At 28.4% G+C, this 24166-nt stretch overlaps 1 protein-coding gene across 2 annotated transcripts in view; it reads right to left on the reverse strand.

Annotated features, from left to right (window-relative positions):
• The window catches only part of LOC107436727 (uncharacterized), a 35592-nt gene extending 11671 nt beyond the window's left edge, over positions 1 to 23921 (reverse strand). Inside the window, exons 1-14 of one of the 2 annotated variants that reach the window (XM_087157724.1) lie at positions 23752 to 23921; positions 17011 to 17058; positions 15013 to 15238; positions 13714 to 13974; positions 12551 to 12795; positions 11778 to 11966; positions 10331 to 10642; positions 9454 to 9492; positions 8378 to 8477; positions 6908 to 7080; positions 4422 to 4525; positions 3817 to 3925; positions 2074 to 2211; positions 853 to 998 (exon numbers count right to left, since the gene is read on the reverse strand). In XM_087157724.1, the coding sequence (XP_087013850.1) occupies positions 853 to 998; positions 2074 to 2211; positions 3817 to 3925; positions 4422 to 4525; positions 6908 to 7080; positions 8378 to 8477; positions 9454 to 9492; positions 10331 to 10642; positions 11778 to 11966; positions 12551 to 12795; positions 13714 to 13974; positions 15013 to 15238; positions 17011 to 17038 (2070 nt within the window). In that variant the 5' untranslated portion in view covers positions 17039 to 17058; positions 23752 to 23921. Of the gene's footprint in view, positions 1 to 852; positions 999 to 2073; positions 2212 to 3816; positions 3926 to 4421; positions 4526 to 6907; positions 7081 to 8377; positions 8478 to 9453; positions 9493 to 10330; positions 10643 to 11777; positions 11967 to 12550; positions 12796 to 13713; positions 13975 to 15012; positions 15239 to 17010; positions 17059 to 20501; positions 20599 to 23751 lie in introns of those variants that run through there. The other variant, XM_087157725.1, reaches the window with a different exon arrangement.
• Positions 23922 to 24166: the final 245 nt, after the last annotated feature.

The following is a 24166-nucleotide window of genomic DNA, read 5'->3' on the forward strand; positions in this document are numbered from 1 at the left end:
GTATACATATATGTGCATGGGAAAAACTGTCATTGATATTGAATTTATTGTCAGTGTTAAGAGTACTGATTTTTAGATTTTAAAACATCCTATAATGGTTAACATATAAAATACTCTATGTCTACTATACGGAGGAAATTACCGTTTCTTTTAATTAATATAATGCAAATCTGTGCAAAATATGCTGAAATCTGTGCAAAAAATGCTGAAAATATTACGCACAAGCATACAAAAAGTATTGCATCTACGCAATTTGTATAGCAATTTTAGCATAATTTCGTCAAACCCCAGTATGACATTTTTTAAACGTTTGTGTGAATTTGAAGGTTTTAAATCAAATTACAATCTTAACTGATTTTGGAAATTCATAAAAAAAGAAATTGTAATTAGCAAACATACATAAAATATTTTATTCTGATCGTTTTATTTAATTTTTTTCCAGCCCCTATTCTGTTTCTGCAATATTTTCAAACTGAATCGATCTTTGCTAACTGAAGAATTTTCCAGCACCTGTTTTAAATGTAAAATGGAGAACAAATTCACATGCTTAATTTAAATTATTATGAATTATTATGAAACCTTAAAAATATGCAATATAAATTTTAAAATTTAAATATATTTCAAAGCAAAAGAAAATCAAATTTTTTTTTAAAAAAATAAAATAATAAAGAAATAATATTTTCTAAATTCTCCCTTTTCATACTCTTCTTTTTATTCATTACTCTTTTTCATACATTTAAGTTCTCTTCATTTAAAAAAAAATTTAACAAAAATTTAAATTATGATTTTTAACATCCTGAATGATATGCATTGTATATTTTGAAATATAAAAAAAATACAATATTTTCATACCACAAATTTTAAATTGAAGCTTTTGTAGAAATATTTAGCTGGCATTGACCAATGTTGAATACCACTTGGTGTTATGTAATTTTCATAAATTGCACTTCTTTCACTTCTAGCTTGTTCACAATCAGTATATTGAAGTCTTCCAGGAACTGACAAAAAAAAATTTGTTAATAAATTTATTAAATTATTTACTTAATTATATTTATTAATCAGTTTTATTTATTTTGGACTTAAAAGTCCAAAAATTTAATTTTGGACTTAAATTAATTTTGTAATTTAAAAGAATTTTAACATTTTAAATTACGTCCCTACATTTTAATAGCGTCTAATTTTTTATTTTCAAATAAAACAACAAAAATTTCGTGCAGGATTTTCTTTAATTGTTTGTTTTTCAGTTGATTTTACGTCATTTGGAAAAAATATTATTACAAAGATCCGACTCGGAATTTGCTTAATTTTATTTTCTATTATTACTGTTATAAAATAACTGAAGCAATTTACTGCAAATCTAGGCAGAATTCTATTGTATTTGAGGTACAAAGAGGGGTAAACCACGAGAACCGCTATTTCAACAACGAGAGAAATTCAACACAGGGCCCCTTTACTGCTGGATACATATTTTGTACTCGAATCGAAAAGTTATTAATGTGAGACCTTGGACAGCAATAAGTTGCTCCGGGTATGCTTTACTTTACTTTAATAATAATAATAATAATTAATGAAGGATCTTGCGAATTTGGTTGAAATTAAACTTTTTCATCAAATTCTATTAAAAGTAAAAAAAAATACGCAGAAAATTAGAATAAAATTTTTTATTTAAGATTCGCAAAGAATTGGGAAAAAAAGAGACAAAATAAATTAAATTTTTTATCCAAAATACAAGACGGAAAAACAATAGAGTCTTGTTAAATGTTTATTTTCCAAACAAAAACAATATTCTCCCGAAAATGTTCAAAATCCTTTAGTTCTAAACTACTTATTACACAAGAAGATTACAAGATTTGCCGAATTTGCAATGTGTAGTGAGAATTGCAGCTCTAATTATTCTTGTATGAATACCATATTTTACTCTCTAAATTGTACTTGTAACTCCATTGCTTAAGATATTCAGTGAATAAATTATTATTGTTATTTTAAAGTAAATAAATTACATTTGTATGTAAACACTCCATTTATTATTAATTTACTTAATATGAGTAACTAACAAAAATTTCATTTCGTTACCTGTGATGACTTTGGAATATAATTGTTTTGCTACCAAGTCCTCAATTAAATCAACTGCACTCATAACAAATGTAGTAACGCCTCTGGAGTATTTCTTCAAGACATCAAAGTTTTTGCCAAGTGGAAAAACAGTTACATCTGTGGGTGAAATTTTTTTATACTTTTTTGATAACATAAAAATGTTTGTGTAGTAACACCTATATAGTAATGCAGTAACATCTCTGGAATATATTATTAAAACATATAAGTTTTTGCCCTGAAGAAAAATAGATGGAAAAATTGCTTGAATTTTGATTACAAACAAAAACATTCAGGGTATTTTTTTTAGTATCACTATTTATTAGTATCACAGGGCATCACTATTTTTCTAAGTTTATTGTAATATAAACAATATAAATCTAACATTATAAAACTAATAAAAAACTGTTTGAAAGAGCTTAAACATTAAAAATAATTTGATGAGAAAGATGTCTTTCTTTTAAGTCATTCGCTTAAATACTGTTTCTTTTTATGTGATATTGCAACTTAAATTCTGCATAGATTAAATCGAAAATAACACAGCAAAAACAACTACTATTTTATTTAATAATATGACGTTAAAAAAAAGTTCAGATAAATTGTGTAAGTTTTTTTTCTAGAAAAATATTTTCATGTAATATTCTGCTGCCATCTAATGGCAAAATCAAACATTAAGATTTAATTCAATAAAATTGTATAAAATATTGGGTCTTGTTGTTTCTACTAGAGCCTTCATAATCAGTAAAACAGTGAAATTAATGTTTTCAATGAAACAGCCCGGAAAATTTAAAATTTATATAATTTTAAAAATATTCATTTCATTATTTTTTACTCAATTAAAATAATTGTAGTCAAATCTTTGAAAAGGATTAAGAATAATGGTAATTGTAAAGTCAATATGAAATGTTTGATGCGGTTTAATTTGAACTGATGTATAAACTAACACAGGATTAATTTAAACTAACTTAAATGCAAACAATAAAGTAACTGGAAATGTATGCTACTGCCTGCGCCTTTTGTAAAGTTAAACATATTCTGTTATTTGTATTGATTGCAAATGTTAAGGTTTTGTGTTTATAGACAATTGTCTGAATAATCCAATGAAAAAAACTTTGGGATAATAAGTATTTTAACAGATATTGATGCATTTTCTATACATTTTGAATAGTGTTTCACAAAATTTAGTTTGGAGACGACGAAAAAAAAGGGGGAGAGAAAGAAAATATGTAAAATTTAGTTCGGAAAATAATCAAAAATACTCGCACATGTAAAATTATTCTTGAATTTGGTTATGATACCTGATGGGTATTTTGGAGCTCTTTGCTGCAATGAGCTTATAGCTTACTTGTCTTTAAGATGAATACTTGAGGGTGATTGGCTGGGTTTTACAGGAGATGAATATCAGGTCAGTGATGAACGAAAGATAGAAATTTGAGAAAAATTTAGTTCCAAAGGAGAAAAGAAAGAAAATTACTCGCATATGTAAAAATTAGTTTGAAAAAAAAAAACAGAGAAAAACAATTGCGTTTGTGAAATTTAGTTTGAAAAGAGAGACGAAAAAACTTGCGCAGGAAAAATTTAGTTTGAGAAAAGAAAAAGAAACGAAGGAAAATTTCTCAGGTATGTAAAATCTACTTTGAAAAAAAAATAAAGGGAAGAAAATACTAGTCAGCGTAAAATATAGTTTTCAAGAAGAAAAAAAAAGACAGGAAATTAATATGCTACCTCGGTGTGCTAAATGGAAATCAGTCAAAGCTTTATCAAGTCTGGCATGTTGTGCAGTCTGTCGTCCCGGTGGTGGAAGGTCCTCAGAAAAATCAAATAAAATTACAACCTGAAATACACGAATTCACATTAGAGGGTTGTTATTTTTTACCATTTCAGATAAAAAAAATTTAAAAAAGCACCAAAAAAACAAATAAATAAATCAAAACAGTGAGGTCGATAGTAAAAATATTCGACTCCGACATCCCAACGGCTACTTAGACTTGAGCTATATTTAAATTTCTACAGAATTCTAGACTATTAATATCAATACTAAGTAAATGGTAACAGTTAATTTCAAGTTTTATCGTTTTAAATTTTTCTAAGAAATACGATTAGATTTAACTGTTAATAGAATTAAAATTAGCATTTTTTATCACATATATTTATAGAAAATATTGAAATAAACTTGAATATATATATATATATATATATATATATATATATATATATATATATATATATATATATATATATATATATATATATATATATATAAAGGACTTCTTAATTTATAGGTATAATACATCATCTTTTTATGTAGATAAAAATATACATTTTCTTACCCTTCCATTTACTCCGCTCTTTTGAGTGTCGTTCTCGTTTTTAGCAGTCAAATACTGGTTGAGTGCAATGATCATTTCATCTGGAGCACTGCTGGCAGCTGGATCTAAAGTGCAAAAAAATATATGATATGATATGATATGATATGATATGATATGATATGATATGATATGATATGATATGATATGATATAATATAATATAATATAATATAATATAATATAATATAATATAATATAATATAATATAATATAATATAATATAATATAATATAATATAATATAATATAATATGATATAATATAATATAAAATGATATAATATGACATAATGTAATGTAATACAATGTAATGTAATACAATGTAATGTAATACAATATAATATAATATAATATAATATAATATAATATAATATAATATAATATAATATAATATAATATAATATAATATAATATAATATAATATAATATAATATAATATAATATAATATAATATAATATAATATAATATAATATAATATAATTTCTCTAACTGCCACTTTCATTATCTCCTTGACACAGAATTTCTATTTAAAATATATTTTATAATCAATTTAATTATTATAGTTATGAAGTACAGCATGAAATACTGGAGTTTTTTCTGCGTTAAAAGTAATATCTACCAAAATCAAAGTAATATCAACGGCTCAATTCCAAACAATAATTTTTCAAATTTGCTGATATTACTTGATTAAAAACTTCCTTTCCTTCAAAAATATGCAAATTGGAAGTAACAGTTGACATATTTTCAAGGGCTCAGAAATAGTCACTCATTTTCAAGACTTACCAGATGAGAATTAAAAGAAACTGAAGTGATTTCTAATCAAGCAGCTTTGCGTTTCATAATCACATTTGTTTCTTCTCGTTAGGCAAGTCTAGAAAATGGGAGCTTATTTTTGAGCGTTTGAAACAAGATGACTATTATTTCCAATTCGTATATTTTTGAAGCAAATGAAGCTTTTAATCAAGTAAAAGGTTCAATATTGCTCATAAAAAGATAACGATAGTTACTAAAGCATCTTCCACATGCTGTACTTAAAGAAAAGTGTGCATAAAAATAAAATTATGCATGTAATAAACAAAATCACAGTTGTTCTTTTTCCAAAACCAGCTTAATCCAAAATACTTATAAAACAACATTAAAAATAAAGTGCTTTTGACAATGAAAATTATTTTCAGATAATTATGGATGTCCCTGAACTTTTTTCTTTGTTTAAATTTTTGAATGCGTTTTTTTCATGTAATTGTTTGAGTAGGATTAGTAGCCAAACAACCCAAATCATCTAAATGAAGCTAATATTAAGTTTTCTGCAAGTGTCGTTAATGCTGGATGTGTTTGTTTATGTTAGTTGTCAAAAAGTTGAAAGAAGCACATTTAAGTTAGAGGAATGAGATGTGCTTAAGAGATCGGATGAGTTTCTTGGAATAGCGTGTGCCGATAGATGAGGTGAGAATATGTGACAAAACTTGTAGGAAGGTTATTGCTCCTTAATATATTTAAATTTTAATGATTCAACTTTTTTGTTAGCTTTGCTAAACTAAATCAAATATAATTTTCAAAATTAATTATGGCTTGTCATTACTTGCTCACTTGTCAATTTGTAAACCCTCTCGAGCACAATGTTAGAAATTTCTTGAAAAAAAATTAGTTAAATAACAATTTATTTAATTGCTGTTATACCACATTTAAACAAAACAGTCAAATAGCCATAAATAAGATAGTATTTAAACTGTTAACTGTGAGAAAGACCGTTTATTGACTGCTCTAAGCTAATACGATAAACAACCAGAATTTTATGACACCAACTAGGGCCACCTAATAAAGCTACTTATTTCCTTACAGCTGGATATGTATTATAGCCGAGAGGATTAATCTGTCGATCTCATAACCGACAGAAAGTTGTGATCGAGTCGCAGCGTTTACATCATAATATTTCCTCCATTTCATTCGACACATGAAGAGTTCCCACTGTTCTGTGATTCCCGATTTGTGACACTGGAATACGATACTTTTATTCCTGCATAGGTAGCAGCACCATAAAGCTGCTTAACAAATTCAAATTCTATTATTTCTCATCTCTAACGAAAAGTGAATTAACTAGATAAGCTAGTTAAACAACATCTTAACGGTTCCATGGATCATTTAAAAAAGCACAACCAACCACAACCTAATTCCAATGTTCATTATCTAACGAAAAGCCTAACTACTATGTCCAGTTAATTTTTTTTTAAATTTTTTGAAACCATGCCAGTCGTAAATGGTTTAAAAACTGTATAATTTTCTATTTATTAACCATAACTAGTTGTAAACGGTTTCAAAACCCTAAGGGTGAAAATTTTTCGTTACTTTAAACTTTATTGTTAACTTAATGGACAGATATCTATCGGTTATTTTACTGTAATTTTAGAATGAAAATTGTAACAGTATAAAATTACACCCTTTTTTCGATTACCTTTTGCAATTTGCGTGACTGCGCAAGCAGCACAGGCTGGAGAATAAGTCTGATCCGCTACTGTCTTCAAATATATTGTTCCTGGTGTTGAAACTGATGGGGATATTTTCTGGTCTGTAAATATTGTCATTTTGCTTCCACCGTGGCTAAGTTTCAATCTTTTAGCCAAACCCCTAAGGAGTACAAAGAAAAAAAAATAATGTTAAAGATAAGCTTCACCGATTTTAGTTTGTTGCTGAAATTTATTGCAAGCTCTCTCAGAAATAAAACTATCACTTTCGATGACTTAGTAATTATTGAGTTATATTTCGTTAATTTTATTGAGTTATTTCGTCATGAAATTACTTGACGAAACGGAAAGTGAAATACATGACGAAAATGTTTTCTCAACTCGAAACCTCTATGCACCGTGGGAGAATCACTAAAAGAACGAAACTGGGAGGAAAACTAGACGATCGAAAATTAAGTGACGAAATAACTTGGACCAGAATGTATAGTGGTCAAGGAGGTCAGAAAGACTCTGGTTTCGAATCCCGCTTCTGGCATGGGTGTAAGTTATCTCTCTGTTCTACTCCTCGCTCTTGTATTATTATAGTGACATTGACTCAGCTTTATGATGCCCACAATAAAGTGGCCATTAGAAGCGTTAAATACGTTAGGAACTAAAAGGGTTTTTTTTTTTAATAGAATGACGAAATATTTTGTTACTATAGACGAAATGCATTTTTTTTTAAAGTGTCGATAGTTATTTCGTCTCTTTTTTGAGAAACGAATTTCGTCAATGTGACGATATATTTCGTTACTTATGACGAAATTCGTTTTTTTTGAAAAAGTGTCGATAGTTATTTCGTCACTTTTTTAAGAAACGAATTTCGTCAGTGTGACGAAATGTTCGCATGGAGAATGTACCAAAAAATCTTTCGTCAAAAGTGATGAGAGTCTCCTGAAACTAGAGTATTCATTTTTCACAGTGAGGCGAAACAAGTAAGAATAATTTTTCAAATACCGTCACGCTAACAGTGGTCCTCTGGTTAAGACACTGAGCTGTCATTGTTGAGAACATGGATTCGGTTCCCAGAAATGACTTGAAGCCCATCCGGCTTTATATCGATGGATATCAGTTTGTCTAAGAAATAAAAGAGGTCGGTACGCAATGCCTTCATGTCATTAGTAACGAAATCGTGAAGCCTAAATCTCTCGCCAATATAGGGCACTTAGGGATAAGCTTTATTTTTAATTATTGAAAGAAAAGTCTGTCTTTAATTTTCTTCTTTGTTGGCATAGCTTTACATAGATTCCAATGGATGCTTTAATATTGAATTGATTATTGGCATTGAAGGCTTTGTTTATGACTTTTTGAACTATACTAAAATTTTTGACGCATAAAATATTCTATTGAATTTACATAACAACCTTTTCTTTTTTCCTCCCTTTTTTTTTTTTTTTGAAAAATTTTGTTTAATTTCTTACCCGATAATCAATTGTTGTCTTTTAAAGTCTTCGTCAGTAGTACCTGTATCCAGAACGGCAATAACATCTAGTGGAGTTTCAGATGAAAATTCCTCTAATTCTGCAAAAAAATTTATATATATATATAATTACGCATTAATTGTACGCTGTATTAGCATATTGTTTATGTAATGTATTGTATTCTATAATTGTATCAACAATTTAGAAAGCAATTAAACGCTTTTGTCGAAAAAATTTCTTTTCATTCTTTTACGTAACTCGTCACAAACTACATTTGCATTTTAATAAATTTAGAAAGTTCATAAAAATAATCAGAAAATGTAACATATGATCAGAAATAACAATGTTTCTTCTTGTTTCTATAAAGTTAAGAAAAAATCCTAATAAATATTTTAAATAAAGGAAAACTTAAAAAAGAAATAATTTAAAATTTAATAAGTGGTCATTATTAGCACGTATTGAGATTTTTTTGCAGCTACTTTGGGTTATTTTCAAGCATCATGTTTAATTCTTTATTCAATAATCTCGAAATAAAAAAATAATCAGTAATGATAAGAATAAAAAAAGCATATGATTTTAAATATTATAGTTGTGGTCTAAAATAAACTAAGAATTAATCATAATAAATACAAACTTTAGAATAAGCATAAGAAACTCTAAAACGATTGAAACCTAACGGTAGAAAATTATTAATTTGTAAATATATCGTATGTTTATTCAGAGTTTTTACCATAAACATTATTTCATTTTCAAGCAATATATTTTTGACATTTTAATAATAATAAATTTAATGATACTAATTTTAATGATAATAAATGAATGATAATAAAAAATTTAAATGATAATAAATAATTAAATAAGAAATACGTGACTTAAAATACCTAAGTTGCTTTTTTAACAGAAAAAGAATGAATCATAGTAAAAATCTTGATAAAAAAAAAAGAAAAAGAACTTTAAAAAGAATTCAAGACAGCATTATGAATTCATGATTATTTGTCTTCAAATTTTTCCCCATGCATTTTATTTTATTTCAAGCAATATATTTAAAACAGAAAAACTGTTATAAAAATACTTACTACTTTCCGATAAACTTGCACCACAGTAATCTAGAGTCACTGAAAGAACAGAAAGTATACTTTTTAATCTAAAATTATAATTATCTCTTATCTAGTATTCAATGAAATTTTAGTTAGCTTATAATGTTAATTATCACACAATTTATGTTAATTTATATAGTTTTAAATTACTTTAACTTTACCGGCATCAAAGTTGAAGCATGAAAACATATCTAAATTTTGTGTACACCAAAAATGAAAGAACCACAAAGTGAAGGTCTACTTATAAAAAATAAATAAATAAATAAATAGAGTGAAAAATTTTCTGTCAAAGCTTTTGCCGCTAAACTAAGCGGTGACTTTTGATTTCGACTTGAGTATTAGGTGGCTTATGTCAGAATATGAGCGTGTCAATAAAACATGAAAAAAAAAAAACAGTTATAGCATTTGCAATCAGATGAGATTTGTTTTCCGATTTTGTCAGTCTAATAATATTACTTACGTTATTATAGAACTGTTTTATTCTATTATATTATAATTACGAAATAGGTTGGAACAAACTCTCGATTACTGCTCGTTTCTTTTCAACTGACTGGTAAATTTCAACTGCAGAGAAGCTAAAGCTCGCCAAGAGAAGAAAATATCTATCGCTTTTACCTTTCTTCTCAACTAGTAGTGTCACCTATTGAGGAACTTAGTAAACAATTTTGAAACTTGGAGTGAATAAAACAACTAGTTGCTTAAGCAGAAACAATACATTTCTAATTCATTCTATTTTTCTTTAATTTATTTTCCTAATCAGCTGTCATTTTTTGGAACATTAGGCATCTCTTATCAAGTAATGATAATTACGGATCTCTAAAATACAAATAGAATAAATTTTTGGCAACATACTTACATTTATCCATGTTTTTCAAAACACCCTTTTGCTTTGCTTCGTTATATTTGCCCCATGAGAAGGACAGGCTGTCATCGATTTTGCTGAAAGTGGTACTGGCAAGTAATATGAACAGGTGTACTTGTTCTTTGATCATCTCTTCCCAACTTGACAGGAGATATTCTCTGTTGCAAAAAGAAGCGTGTATGTAACCAAGATCTGGAGTTTTTCCAGCAAAACCTCCTCTACTGTAATACTGGCGTAAGATTTGACTCAGCTTAATGTCCTGTCTCTTTGTTTTAATGTCAGCCATTATTTTTCCGAGGATGAGACCTAAATAATATTTAAATTACACGGAATTAAAACCAATTTTTATGAATAAAAAAAATTATTATTTATTAATCATATATACATGTCCAAATGTAAATATATACGCATATATACGTGTCCAAATGAAAATAGGGCCGCATGGATACAGCAGAACAATGAGGATAAAGCTAGAAAAAATGCATGGAAATGAACTTACTATAGTTTCGGTTTCATAGACAAATACTTTCATCAGTGTTTTGTGATATAACATCGATTTCGGTAATAATTGTTTGCAGAACTGACACTATTGTATGCCTATTTTTGTACCTTTGTACTTTATTCATGTTGCTTTGTATTATTTATAGATACATGTCTTGACGTGATAAATATGTTGCCAATCAGGGCAGAAGGTGAAAGATTGAAATTTTGAAACAGGTTAGAAACAAGAACTTTCGAAGTTGGCAGCGAAATTATAAAAGAGAAAAACTATTACTGAAAACTGAAAAAGAAACCGCGGTTACCGAGAAGATGGCATTGGAGGAAGAAGACAAATCAGTACAGAATACATTTTATTGCAGAATGCTTGGGTGGAGCAGAACTAAGATAATTTATTAGAGAATATGCATGGATATGAATGAAATCAGACTCAAGGGCATCAAGATGAGTTGATGTGTCAAGAATAGGATTCACTTTGCAGGTACCAAAATTGAGTTTTGTGCCGCATTCAATGACTTGTCTTGCTCTTGATGACTTGTCTAGCTTCTTGAATTATCAGTCTAAATTACTGATCACCCCTAGTTTGAAAAGCTCAGCCTAGATTACTTCTGCAAGGTAAGTCGTAAATTTCAAAGCGAATATCAGTGCTTATAGACCCTTACGGAAGTTGAATTTAGTTTGACAAAGCTTGAAAACTAATATTAAAATCAAAACGTGAATATATAGCATAACTACTGTTTCAAAAAAGCTGTAAAAATTGGTAGGCGAATGCTGATAGGGTCTTTTAAATTTTAGTCCAAATTTTTAAACCTTAAGGTATCTTGCTGAATTAAAAACACAAGAAACGCATACACGTAATTTGGCCACAGCACACAGTTTGAAAGCTTTCTAAAATTTATATTTTATTTATTTATTTACTTTTAATTAGCATTCTGTTACTTACCGTCTGCAGCTCCCCTCATGGAGGAATATGAAAATGCCTCATTTGTTCCATCAGGAAGTCTGTACATCATTGGACAGACGTTGCTAGTTTCAATCTCAGAGCCAATAGGGACAGATTTCCATATTCCATTTTTAGCTAAATCCTGTCTTTGCAAGGCTTCAGGTCTCCAACCAGCCATGGCAATAACCTCTGAAAATAATATGGGAAAATCCATTTCATTATAGAGAAGCGTCCTTTTAACGTGATCTGCAGAATATATTTGAAAATCTCAAAATAAAGCTCTCATCATTTGTGCGCCTTTAAATTCTTAGTTCGCGATAATTAGATATTATTAGAAAAAGAAATGTACTTACTTTTAGTGAGTTTAGTTTTTTAATAAATTTTTTTAATCGGAAAGTGCAATTATGTAGAGAATGATAGTTAAAAGTTTTCAAAACCTCAAAATGCTACTTCCTAGTAGCTTCTAAAAGGACTGGTACTTTTTTTAAAAACCATTCTGGTCTGGTACTTTCCATCTGATATTTATCAAATATTATTTGACAAATATACTTTCTTTAAATATTTTTAAAAGTTATATTTATTTATAACAAGTACTAATTTATTGCCATCGGTATTTATGTAGTTCAATCGAAGTATTTGATTGTAAAAATAAAAATAGTGAAAAATTGAAGAAGATTCACTTGATTTATGTCTATTGGTTAACATACGTGCTACTGATTTGATTTATGTCTATTTTTGTCACTTGATTTATGTCTATTAGCTAGCATACGTACCTGCAATTGTAAGAGTGTATAAAGGATCCACAGTTGCTCCCTGTGGAATTAGATCTTTTGGAACATGAGAAAATTCTGATATTTCTCTTTTTCTCCCTTCATTCAATCCAACATAAATACCAGTTAGAACTCTCCCCAGATCAACGGCTTCTAATGACCCTTGAATGGACACAACACCTTGCTCCATGGGGTACAAATCTTCATCATTGTATTGAAAGTCACTCCTCAGTTTATATTTACTGAAACTGATGAAAAACATTACATTTAGTTATAATGAGAGAAAAAAAATATTATTTAATTTTGGTATTAAACGCTTGGTTGCAAAACGTGACGAAAAATTTACTTTCACATAACAATACATAATTTCTGTATCAGTAACCTTACACTAGAGTGCGAATTAATAGCATGGTTTATTACAAGCCGTAAGCTAATTGGGCAAAATTTTTTTAGATCTTGAGCTAAATCACATGTTGCCGTCTCTCCGTCTCTGATCTTACGTAAATTAAGTAAGGAAGTGCGTCCGCATGCTGTTAAAACCACTAACAGAAAATTTGACGAAGGTCTGAAAATCATCTGATTTGATCCCCAGGGGAAATAAGTGGGATATTTTAAGGCAGTTGGCAAATCCCCGAAATAAGCACCTAAAAAATTTCGGCAGATTTGCGCAGCCGAATTCTCGGTTTGCAATATACTTAGCAAACTCACTCCCCAATATGCATCCAAACAATTCAATAAATCGAGTCATACGAGCTGCGGGTTGAGTTGTTGAGCTGTGATTGCTCATGTAATAGTGTGTTTGCATCCTACTGGAGGTGAACCGGGTTCGTGTCCCAGCTATAACTGGTAGATTCGCATACTCACGCGGCTTGCACCGATTACGGTGCTGACGTAAAATATCTTTAGTGGTATGATTCTAAAATAGTGTCCCCTTGACGTCAGGCTAACCATGGAAGATGCTTCTGGCTTTCCTTCCCATGCAACGCAATTCTCCTAATACTTGATCCAGAAGTTCCATTGTCTTCTGGATTGGATTCAAAATTACAAAATTACGGAGTTAAACATCAGTAGTTGTAAACCCGAAATAGAATCGGCTGTTTGACGACGGTTATAAAATACTTTTGTTAAATAGCAATCTGTAAAATAAACAAAAATAAGAAACTCACCTATCGTTGATAGTTTCATTGTCGGGAGCAGCAGCCCTTTGTTCACTAATTTTTCTTGAATTTCGAAGAATTGAATGAGACAGCATGAAATACAAACTGCATTTTTCACCATCTGTAAAAGGGTCCTCAACCTGAGGGACACTCGTTCTACGTTCTGCTACTGGTTCCCAGAATGTTTCGATATCCGCGTAATTCGAATCCTTGGGCGTCCACCGATTAATGTCTCCAATGGGATTGTACTCAATGTTGTCGTATGTGAAACTGAAAATTAACAACGAATAAAATAAAGAAATTAAATACTTGGGAAAATGCAGATGAAAATCTATGTCTCAACATCGGACTTAAAAAATTCAAAAAACAAATGGACCAAACAAATGGGCTAAATTTTATAGATAGCATAGAAATATTTCCTCGCTTTCTGCTCGATTGAAAGATAAAAATTATTTAACAAACTTAAAATAAATTAAAAAGTAAATACAAGAAGCATAATTGCATTTAAATAACTCGCTACAATTAATTTTACGAAATGCGCAATGATTTTTCTGAATTGATATGAAAGCAAAATAATTCAATTTTCGTCCTAGTGTTATAAATCAAAACATATTTTAAATCAGTGACGAAAAAAAAATGTCTCACAAAGAAACAAACAGAAATAAATTTAATTTTCTTTTTTCATTCTCTGCGTGACACGGATGTTTATATAGTTAGTTATGTTTCCGCCTCGTTTACATCAATATTTTGAAATCTTGTTTCATTCATATAAATTTCGATTCCCTGTCTGACGATATGAGTTCTGCAACTCCTCTCAACAGCATTTGAAAATGCAGCCTACCCTGATTTGCCTCTTGGCTACCGTGGTTTTTCTATTTTGCTTTCCCTTTTTATTTCACTTTTTTTGTGGGCAACTTTGCATTTTATTTTTTAAATCTGGGTTTCTTTTTCTTCTTCTTTTTTTTTGTTGCAATCCTTATTTGCAAGTCTTAAAAATAGGCGCCTACTTTTGAGTGCTCAAGGCATGACAACTTCTTTCTCCCTTTTATATTTTATGAAGCAACAAAAATATTTACGTTATCTAGTAAATACTAATAGTTATCTGCTCTCATAACTTTTTTAATGTGATTTTCATGTTTTCTCTTAAATTTATATTAAAAAAGAAAAAGATATCTTTAGTAAACTTGGGTTTTTATTTACAAAAATGAAGTTTTAATTCCAAAGTTTAAAATGTTCCAAAATCAATAAAACACTGAATTTAACTCATTTAAAAAACATTCATTATTCACAAATAATTAGTTTGCTTACTTTCTAATAAAGTAGAAAATCTCATCTTTTAAGTCCTTCGTGGGATTAGCAGCCTCGAATTTTTCTGCCAAGGCGATAAAATTCTCCAAAGTACTGGCCAAAGGATTTTCTTGACCATTTATGTACGGTAGATTTTTCTCATTCAATCTGAAGCACATAGGTGAAATGAATGTTTCAAACTCCCTTGGAGTCATTAAGCCCCATGATGGACTCGATATGAAAATGCCTAAAGAATTAATAAACATTGTTAGCGCATCCATATTAAAATAGGTAAACAGTAAATGCTTAGCATTGGTTTCAAAGCATTATTACAACTTTTGCATGAATTTTAAAGTATTGACAAAGAAAAAAAAAGAAAAAAAAACTGCGCCTTATATAGGGAAAAACAGTACCTTATCTGTTATTATTTCCTGGTGTTCTTTGTGCACACTTCTAATAAAACATTTTATTTTGAAGCATTGATATTAAAGCGACAAAAATTTAAAATTAGATTGTTGCGCGTCTACCACTGCAGTTTTTCAATTCCAATTCGCTAGTATATAAGACTTGTTAACATGATTTTAAGTTAGGATACCTTTTCATAGATGAAGGTAGACATTGTAGATTACACTCTCCCACATTGGTGGACGTGATCAGAACACGCCTACCTCGATAGACGTGTCCACTTTGATTTGATCACCCCTACCTTGATAGATAGTTCACACTAAACAGTTGGCTTGCTATTTGTGACTGTGACATTGCTCTCATCATGCTATTGCAACTCAGTCTCGATCACACACGATGTTGGCTTGTACATACTGGACAGTTAATGGCAACACATGAGTCACCACAATTATGAACTTAATACAGCTCTCATGATCAGCAGCCTAAGTCCAGTGATCTTAATACAGCTCTCTCTACTTCTCTCAAATCAGCAATGAATCAATTAGTGGTATCCGTTCATCAAACTCAATCACAGTTAAAATTCAGGTTGGGGAGTACTGCAGCATGTCTACCATTACAACTATTCACTTTCATGTCACTAGTATATAAGACATGTTAACTCGGTTCTTTGGGTATTTTTTCATAGATGAAGGTTGACTTTGTCGATAACACTCACACACAAGATAAATTATCCATGTGTTTCTGGATGTATTATAATTTGTGGATGTACTTGAATACATAAAACAATAAAATATTCAGTTCTAAATCTTTAGCACATAGCATTAATTTATGAAAAATGTTTGGTTGTTTTTAGGTATCATTAGAGTAGCTCTTGCTTTTAATACCATATGAAAAAATAAAAAATAAAATTTTACAGCATTAATAAAATATGAATCAGATCTAGAAAAAATAAAATTTAGTTTTAGTGAAAAAATTGAAATAAAAAAATTTTTATTTTTATTTTTTAATGAAACGCAAGAAACATGTATTTGTTTTCGAAATAGATAAATAGTAATAATAAATAGAGTACTGGAAAAAAGGTTTTTCATCCAGATATATGTGACTTAATTTAAATATTTAAATATTCTTATTTTTTTTAATATTATTATAGTTTTTATCATAATTAAAAAAAATAATGTTTTTGCAAAATAAAGAGAGATCTTGAACACATTTATATTGAGTTTGCTTTATTTTGGAACATTTATTTTCATTGAATTTCGGTAGAGAAAATCAACAGCTCCTGTATATTTTTGTAGTTGAGTTATATTTCTTCAAAATAATAATATGATTTTATAAAATATATATAAAAAAAAAATTTTTGAACTTGTTTTCAGTATCGATACATGTTTTTATTTAGTGACATCATATTAAGTTATCAAGGATAAAATTTACAGAAAAAAGTCAAAGTTGGTTGATACACTCAGGGATATAAAAAATATTTTATACATGTTTTCCTTACAGTTTTGCCATTAGAGCTGTAGGTTGCTTAAATAAGTCGTAGGACAAAAATTGTTGAACTAGTTTTGAAACAATAAACTTATTTTAAAATTTTTATCATTAGTATAGTGTACTTACTTGTGAGAGCGAGGAATGAAAGAAGCATGATTGTTTTCTGTATAATGACTATAAAATAATGCAAAAATATTATAACACAATAGTTTATATTTTATTTACAGAAAAATAAACATAAAATTAAAATAATTAAATAAATAATACAAAAATAATAATTAAGTGCTAAATAAGTTATCTTTATAAGTAGATATTTGTCTTCGAAGCAAAAAAATAAATAATATTTCACGATAGTTGTTCTTATGAGTATCATCAATAGTTAAAATTTACTCTGAGTTAAATGAGGTTATAACAGTTAAAATGATTGGAATACAAGGTTCTAAAATATAAAGTGTAATTAGCATTTATAAATATTTTTATAATGCAATTATTGTTTATAAATATTTTCATTGTGCAATTAATGTTTATAAATGTTTTAATAATGTAGTTATTGTTTATAAATATTTTTACTATGCAATCATTTTTTTATGAATATTTTAACTCTGCAATTTTTATTTTAAATTATTTTTATAGTGAAATTACTGTAAGTAAGTATTTTTATAGTGCATTTATAAATTTCATACTGCAATTATTTCATACTTATACATAATTTTCATACTTACAAATATTTTCATACTGCAATTATTGTTTTTAAATATTTTTACAGTGCAATTATCGTTTATGAATTCTTTTATAGTGCAATTATTTGTAAATATTTTTATAGTGGAATTATAAATAAAGTTATGAGGAGAAAACATGGAACCATCACTCGAATTAAAAGGGATTGAGAATGAAATAATAAACGAAGTTACTATATTGTTTGTTTTTTGCTAAAAATACATCAGCATTGAGCTTATAAAATTATTGTTATTCATAAATGTAATCTCTTAAACAAAATTTAATATTTTAAGCGTACAAAATTTGTAATTTTTCATCGTGTGAATGTCAAATTTTGATGTACAATACCTTTCAAACAAAAAATGTCTAGACTAAGTAAACTTAAATGTTGTTTCACTATGTGTTAAAAAAGATAAATTTATATCTAAGCGATTAATATATTTTTATAAATTAACATATTTTAATTTATTATCAATTTGCAAACAAATTTTCAAAATCTATAAAATAAAATGCAAAAGAGATTAAAAATTTCGTCAATATTGCACATAATTTTAGTTAATATCACATAGTTATTTTTTCTCACTTGCAAGCTGTTAAGTGCACAAAAGAACTCATTGTCAAAATGAATGCATAAAACATCAAAAAATTTAAAGTTTACGTATATTTCTTATGAATTACACATCAAATCATATAAAATATTTATAAATATTTACGAATATTTTTCTCTCAAATCTACTTTTACCATCTTACTGTTCTAACCCATTAGGAGCCGAAGCTCCCTCCACGGGAACAACTGCACTTTATTTCTTTCGCTTCACCTTCATTTATTAATTTAAATTCCATAAAAGTATCATTAGATATTAACTATGGTAATTTTTATTAATTTTTATGAGAATAAAAACTTTAAAATTAAAATTAAATTCTTAAACTTTAAAATTAATATGATAAAAATAGGTAGAATGAGAAAAGAGTGATTTTTTTCCATTCACTTTTTTAAACACAAAACTTCAAAATAATTTTCCCCCTTAATTGTGGAAATCTTTAAAAGAAATTCCTCTTCAATACCCGTCAAAAGCAGATTCAAAAAATTTAAAACAATGAGTTGATAGCGACCTCCCTGCTCGTTGGTCCCGATATGGGAGCTTGGCGGGACGTGAAGAGAACAAACAATAAAAATAAAAGTAATTAATTTTTTCTCACAAAACCTTTCCCCCTGCTTTATATGCTCATCATTAAATGCAATGATTTTAAAAGCTCCAAAAAATATTGTTATTTGATTTTACAGCGACGATTGGGTTAAAAACAAAGAGCTGCTAGCAAAAGAGCACGCTCGCAAAAATCCAACAAAGCTTTAAGTGCAAAAGAAATTAAAAAATTGAAAATCCTTTCAGAAGATTTTACGAAATCGTTTATTTTCTTATAATTACTAGGCTTTTATGTTATTTACTAAGACAATATTAGCAAAAATATTCATTTATCAATTTAGTTGCAAAATTCAAGAATAAATGTATTAAACATGATTCATAAACTCTTAGATCCTTGCAAACACTGCTTATATAACAGAACAGCTTCTGTAAGCATTCTGTTTAAGTTTTTTGAACCAACCAAAACATTATTCAGCTACCGTACAGAAAAATTGACATTTTATATTTTCACGCACTTTTATAAATTTTAGAGAATGTTGATAACTTAAGAAGATGCAATAACGGGGAGAAATCTTCCTGGTTCGTTCTAAATTGTGTTTCTCATGAACTGATAGTAAAAAATTTGGAGAAATATTTTTACTAGTAAACCATGAAGTTTCTGAAATGCTGAAAAAGCGGTTTCAAAATATCAAAATGAGAAAAAAATTATTGCACGATTACTTTCCCAACATGAGATCCTAAGTAAGCTCGCCACAATTTATTTGCATTTAAATATTTGTAAAGAATTTTTATAAATTAAAACATCATGGCCAACTTTAATTTTTGCCTGAACTCACTTTTCCCTATACTTAAAAATAATCACCAATTTAGGAGAAACAGAATTTGCCAGGAAATATTTCTCCTGTGGTTCAGCGTCCTCTTAAGGATGAGAAACTTTTCCTCACAAATTCTGTGAAACAGCTCCATTGGTGATTTTTTTAAAGTTTTAAGTTTAGAGATAAATGAGTTCAGGCAAGCTTAGAGTAGGCCATAAAGTTTCAATCTCTGAAAAATAATTCCAAAATTTCAAAAAGCAAATAAATTATTGTAAGCAAACTTCCCCATTTCAAAATACTAAGTTATTCTCTCATAATTTGATTTCATTTTGATAGTTTGAAGAATTCTTTTTAGTATTTGAAACTGCATGGCTTGCCCTACATTTGCCTGAGCTCAGTTTTTTTCTATCCTTTAAACTTTAAATTAGTTCTGGAGGTGAAAGATAACTCGCGATCAAAAGTTTTTCCCTTGATATAGATCCTCTTAATACGTTGCCAACTTGAGCCGCCATTTCATGTAAAGTATTCCTTATGAAGCTTGATTATACTAAACGTCAGTTCAACCTGAACCAAAGTATGATTCAGTCCTACTCATCATTATAGTCGTGGCAAATCTCTAAAGCAAAATGGTTGAGAATTCCAATCTTGCGTGAATGTTTGTTCCTGAGAGTGAAGAAATGGCGTTAGAAATTAGTTATAGCCGTCAGTGCTATAATTGATTGAAATTAAAGCTAATACATGTAAATTTCACAAAAGATCTATATGAATAAGGTTATGGAACATTTTAATTTAAGACGATCTCAAAGAAGGGAAAATTTTAGAACAAATGTATTTTGCGAGTTGGAGATATGTTTATTTAGGATTTTTTTTCCTATTTAATATAGGATTAATATTAATAAAATATTAATGAGAAGCTTTTTTTTTTAAATGTATTACATACCTAATTTTAAATTAGAAGAGACTTTTATAATTCACATTAGATTTTTCTCTAGTGAACCACGCCCATGTATAATTTCAGTTTTGACAAAATGGCACTTGAATGTAGAAAATATGTTATTGATATCGAATTTGTATTAAAGTCCATGCGTAATAGATAACAGTTAACAGTTTTACAGGCTTATCTTTTTAGATACGAAAAAAAATTGAAGAATGTTCTCATGTCTTGGTAAAAAAAAAGTCTTCGATTAAAAGATATATATATATATATACTCAGTATTTCAGATTCTCTTTTAATATTTTCTGGCAAAATTACATCAGTATAACTTTGAAATTTGCATTTTAAAGGGAAATTTAGTTTTATACAAATGTCAGATTTTAGATATTCGTTAAATATAACTGTTTTTGTGTAATTTTAGTTTTGTGTAAGACAATTTGCATCATCATTCAAATTACAAGTATATGTACAGTATGAAATTATTAAACTAATTACCTATTCTTAATAACTAACCACATTATTTTATTGCTTTGATATTTTAGCAAAAAATTATAGAAGTTCTAAAAGATGCACAGTGAAAAAAAGTATATTCAAGACTACCAGAATATGGCAAAATTTATCGTGCTCCTGGTACTGTTAGGGGAAGACCATAAGCCGAAATATTCCAACGTGCTTTGGTAATGATCTTGGTAAAAATAGAAATGAAACATAATTTTATAATGCGTGATAAAATTTGGTAATTTTGTCATACTACCTTAACTATTCAGTTAAATTTTTTTTCAATTTTTTTTTACTAAATGTGTGGTAATAGGAATATAATTTCGCTAACCAGTATTTCCTGTAAACCTTTAACAAATAAATGGTAAAATTACCAATTAAATGGTTTAAATATGATATAGTTTCACAAGAATTACAGTATTTTTTACCATAATATCATTACCATACCGTGTGGTAATTTTATCAGAATTTTTTTTCCTCTATTAATCGTTATCAATAAATTCATCTTATAATTTTAACATTAAGCTCCCTTTTCTAAACACAAAACCTCACGCCATTTTTTAATTTCGAAAAAACAACAATCCCTCTCGTACAAATTAAGTTATACTCTAAGTTTATGTGGTCCATTATGCACCACACGTCAACATTCTTTGAAAGCACTTCTGTTACAAAATAAATTTTGCACTTAGTTTAATGTTGTAACAGAATATGTGAAAGTGAAAAATTGTAGTCTAAAAAAGTTACAATTTTCAAAAACAACGGTAAACCAAGATTAAAGGGTATAAGTAGTTCTATATAGGCAACTAGTAACAGATTTACCAGTTAGTTATGTTAGTAAGTAAACTTAAGTTAACTAACTAAGCAAAGTTGTTAAGCTTCTTGAATATTTATATAAGAGAAATGATAAGTTTTTGGTCAGGTATCCTAGGAACTCTCTAATAATTTAAATATTTGAAACAAATTCAAGATGGCGATAGAAATTAAAAACAATAGAGAAAGATTTTTCACATTGGCTTAGTCAACTTAAGACATCTAAAACACTGCTTTGAAAGTGGAATAAAAGCTTTGCATCCTCCTAATTGTACAATGTGCATGTATTTTGTGACTCTAATTGAACCAGTACCTGCACCAATAAAAAAAAAGCTCAGTATTGAAATAATTAATATGGAAGTTCAATGGGGAACTATACCGAATCATTTTAAAAGATTTGGCATTGGTCCAATTTGAATATCAGACGATTGCGCTATACTCCAAGAAAAACCTAAGCCGCCATCTTAAATTTACTTAGCGATAAGGGATGGGGGCTTAAATGTTGCTATTTAGACAAGTGAGGTAAGGGATGAAAAGGGGAGGAAACTTAAATGTTCCTATTTAAACAAATAAACTATTCTTTCCGATGTATTTTTTATACTGAAATTGAATATGACCAAAATCAAGTTGGTAGGATTAATAATTTAATAGTTATAAACAGTTTTACGTGAAAAAAGAACGGTTTTTCACTTATCTAGACAAATGAAGAATTAATTTCCTAAATATACCTCTTTTTACACTGGATAAAACAGGACCAAAAACAAGTCAAAAAAGTCAAACATTTCAACAGTTGTAAAGGTTTTAAGTTTAACTTTTATGTATAATTCTGGTATTTAAGCTAACAACTGTCATTACTATAAAAGGCATTAAAGTAATAAAGTAATTAGACTCGAAAAAAATGAACAGATTTTATATTTGAGGAAACATCACATCTTATTTTTAGGCTGTATATTTTTCTTTAAGTTAGTTAAAGCTGAAAGGGTAAAACATTTTTAAGCAGATTTTGTTACTTAAACAAATTGTCACGATTGCTTTGTTAATAAAATAAAAAAATAGATAAATTTTGATTTAATTATTTTGTTTACTTATGAGCGTTTTCAAAATAAATCAAGCACATATTATTAAATCACGTCTAGTAATTCAAGAAGAACAGTTGTGTACTACGTTATGCTAAATTTGACTGTGAATTCATTTAAGTGAGTTCAAGCTATAAAAAACAGGAAAAAACGGAATTGTCTTACCCAGATTATTTATTTAAATTATATAATGCGGATTTAAAATTAAATTTTTTCATTACTAAAAATCTGAATAGAATTCCTTGACTGCTTATGAGCGTTTTCAAAATATATAAAAGCTAAGGTTTCTGTAAACACTTGTAGGAACTTGAGAACTACAATTTCCTTTTACGTTGGCGTAAATTTGAAGGCTAATTTTTCTCAATCAGCAGTAAAGCTTAATTTTTTTGTAGATGATTTATTAAAAGTGAATATGCAACTCCATTATTTATAAAACATAAATTTAATTACCTTTTGATAATTAAATCCAAAAGGAATTATTTTGTCTGTTAATGAGCGTTCTCAAATTATGTACCAGCACAGATTTCTAAACACACTTCCATGAACTCGAGAACTACAAATGATTATCTAACTGCTACAAATTTAGGCTGTTAATTTTATAAAGTTTGAAATTTTTATAAAGTTAGGAATTTTTTTTTGAACCAGATGATTTATTAAAGCTGAATACTGCAACTCCAAAGTTTATAAAGCATAATTTTAAGAACCATTTGACAACTAAAATCATTTTTCCTGTCTATGGGCGTTTTCAAAATATATACTAACACAGATTTCTAAAGATACTTCCAGTTACTAAATAAATAGTAAGTTGTTTTAAACTAAATTTCTATAAAAAAATTTTCTTTTAATTTTTAAAAATTGAGGATAATTCTTACCTGCCTTACTCTTGATATGTTTTCAGTTTCTATTGTGGAAATGGAAAGGAACCGTTAGTGATAAAATGCGCGCCTTATTGCAGGCACCTAAGGTAAATTTGAAACACCTTTTTTAAGAGTTGACAAAACCGATAAGACGTAGGTATGGTAACGTTAAGATTACGCATTCTGCTATCAGGATGAAAGTACAAGCAGAGTTGGAATATTTGCTAAGCAGACGCACCGACAATACCAGAGGATATTATTAATTTTTTATTTTCTTTCTTTTTTTAACTTCTTTGAATTTTAGGTGCAAGGGCGTAGTTGGCTTTGTCACGATTGGTACCGGAAATGAAAACAAAAACCCCTCTTTTAGAACCTCGATAGGGTCCCACCAGAGAGGTTTATTCATCTTTGAATACTTACATTTATATAT

Source organism: Parasteatoda tepidariorum, chromosome 2 (genome assembly GCF_982258835.1).
Source record: "Parasteatoda tepidariorum strain Cologne lab strain chromosome 2, Ptep-v5.0, whole genome shotgun sequence".
NCBI lineage: Eukaryota > Metazoa > Arthropoda > Arachnida > Araneae > Theridiidae > Parasteatoda > Parasteatoda tepidariorum.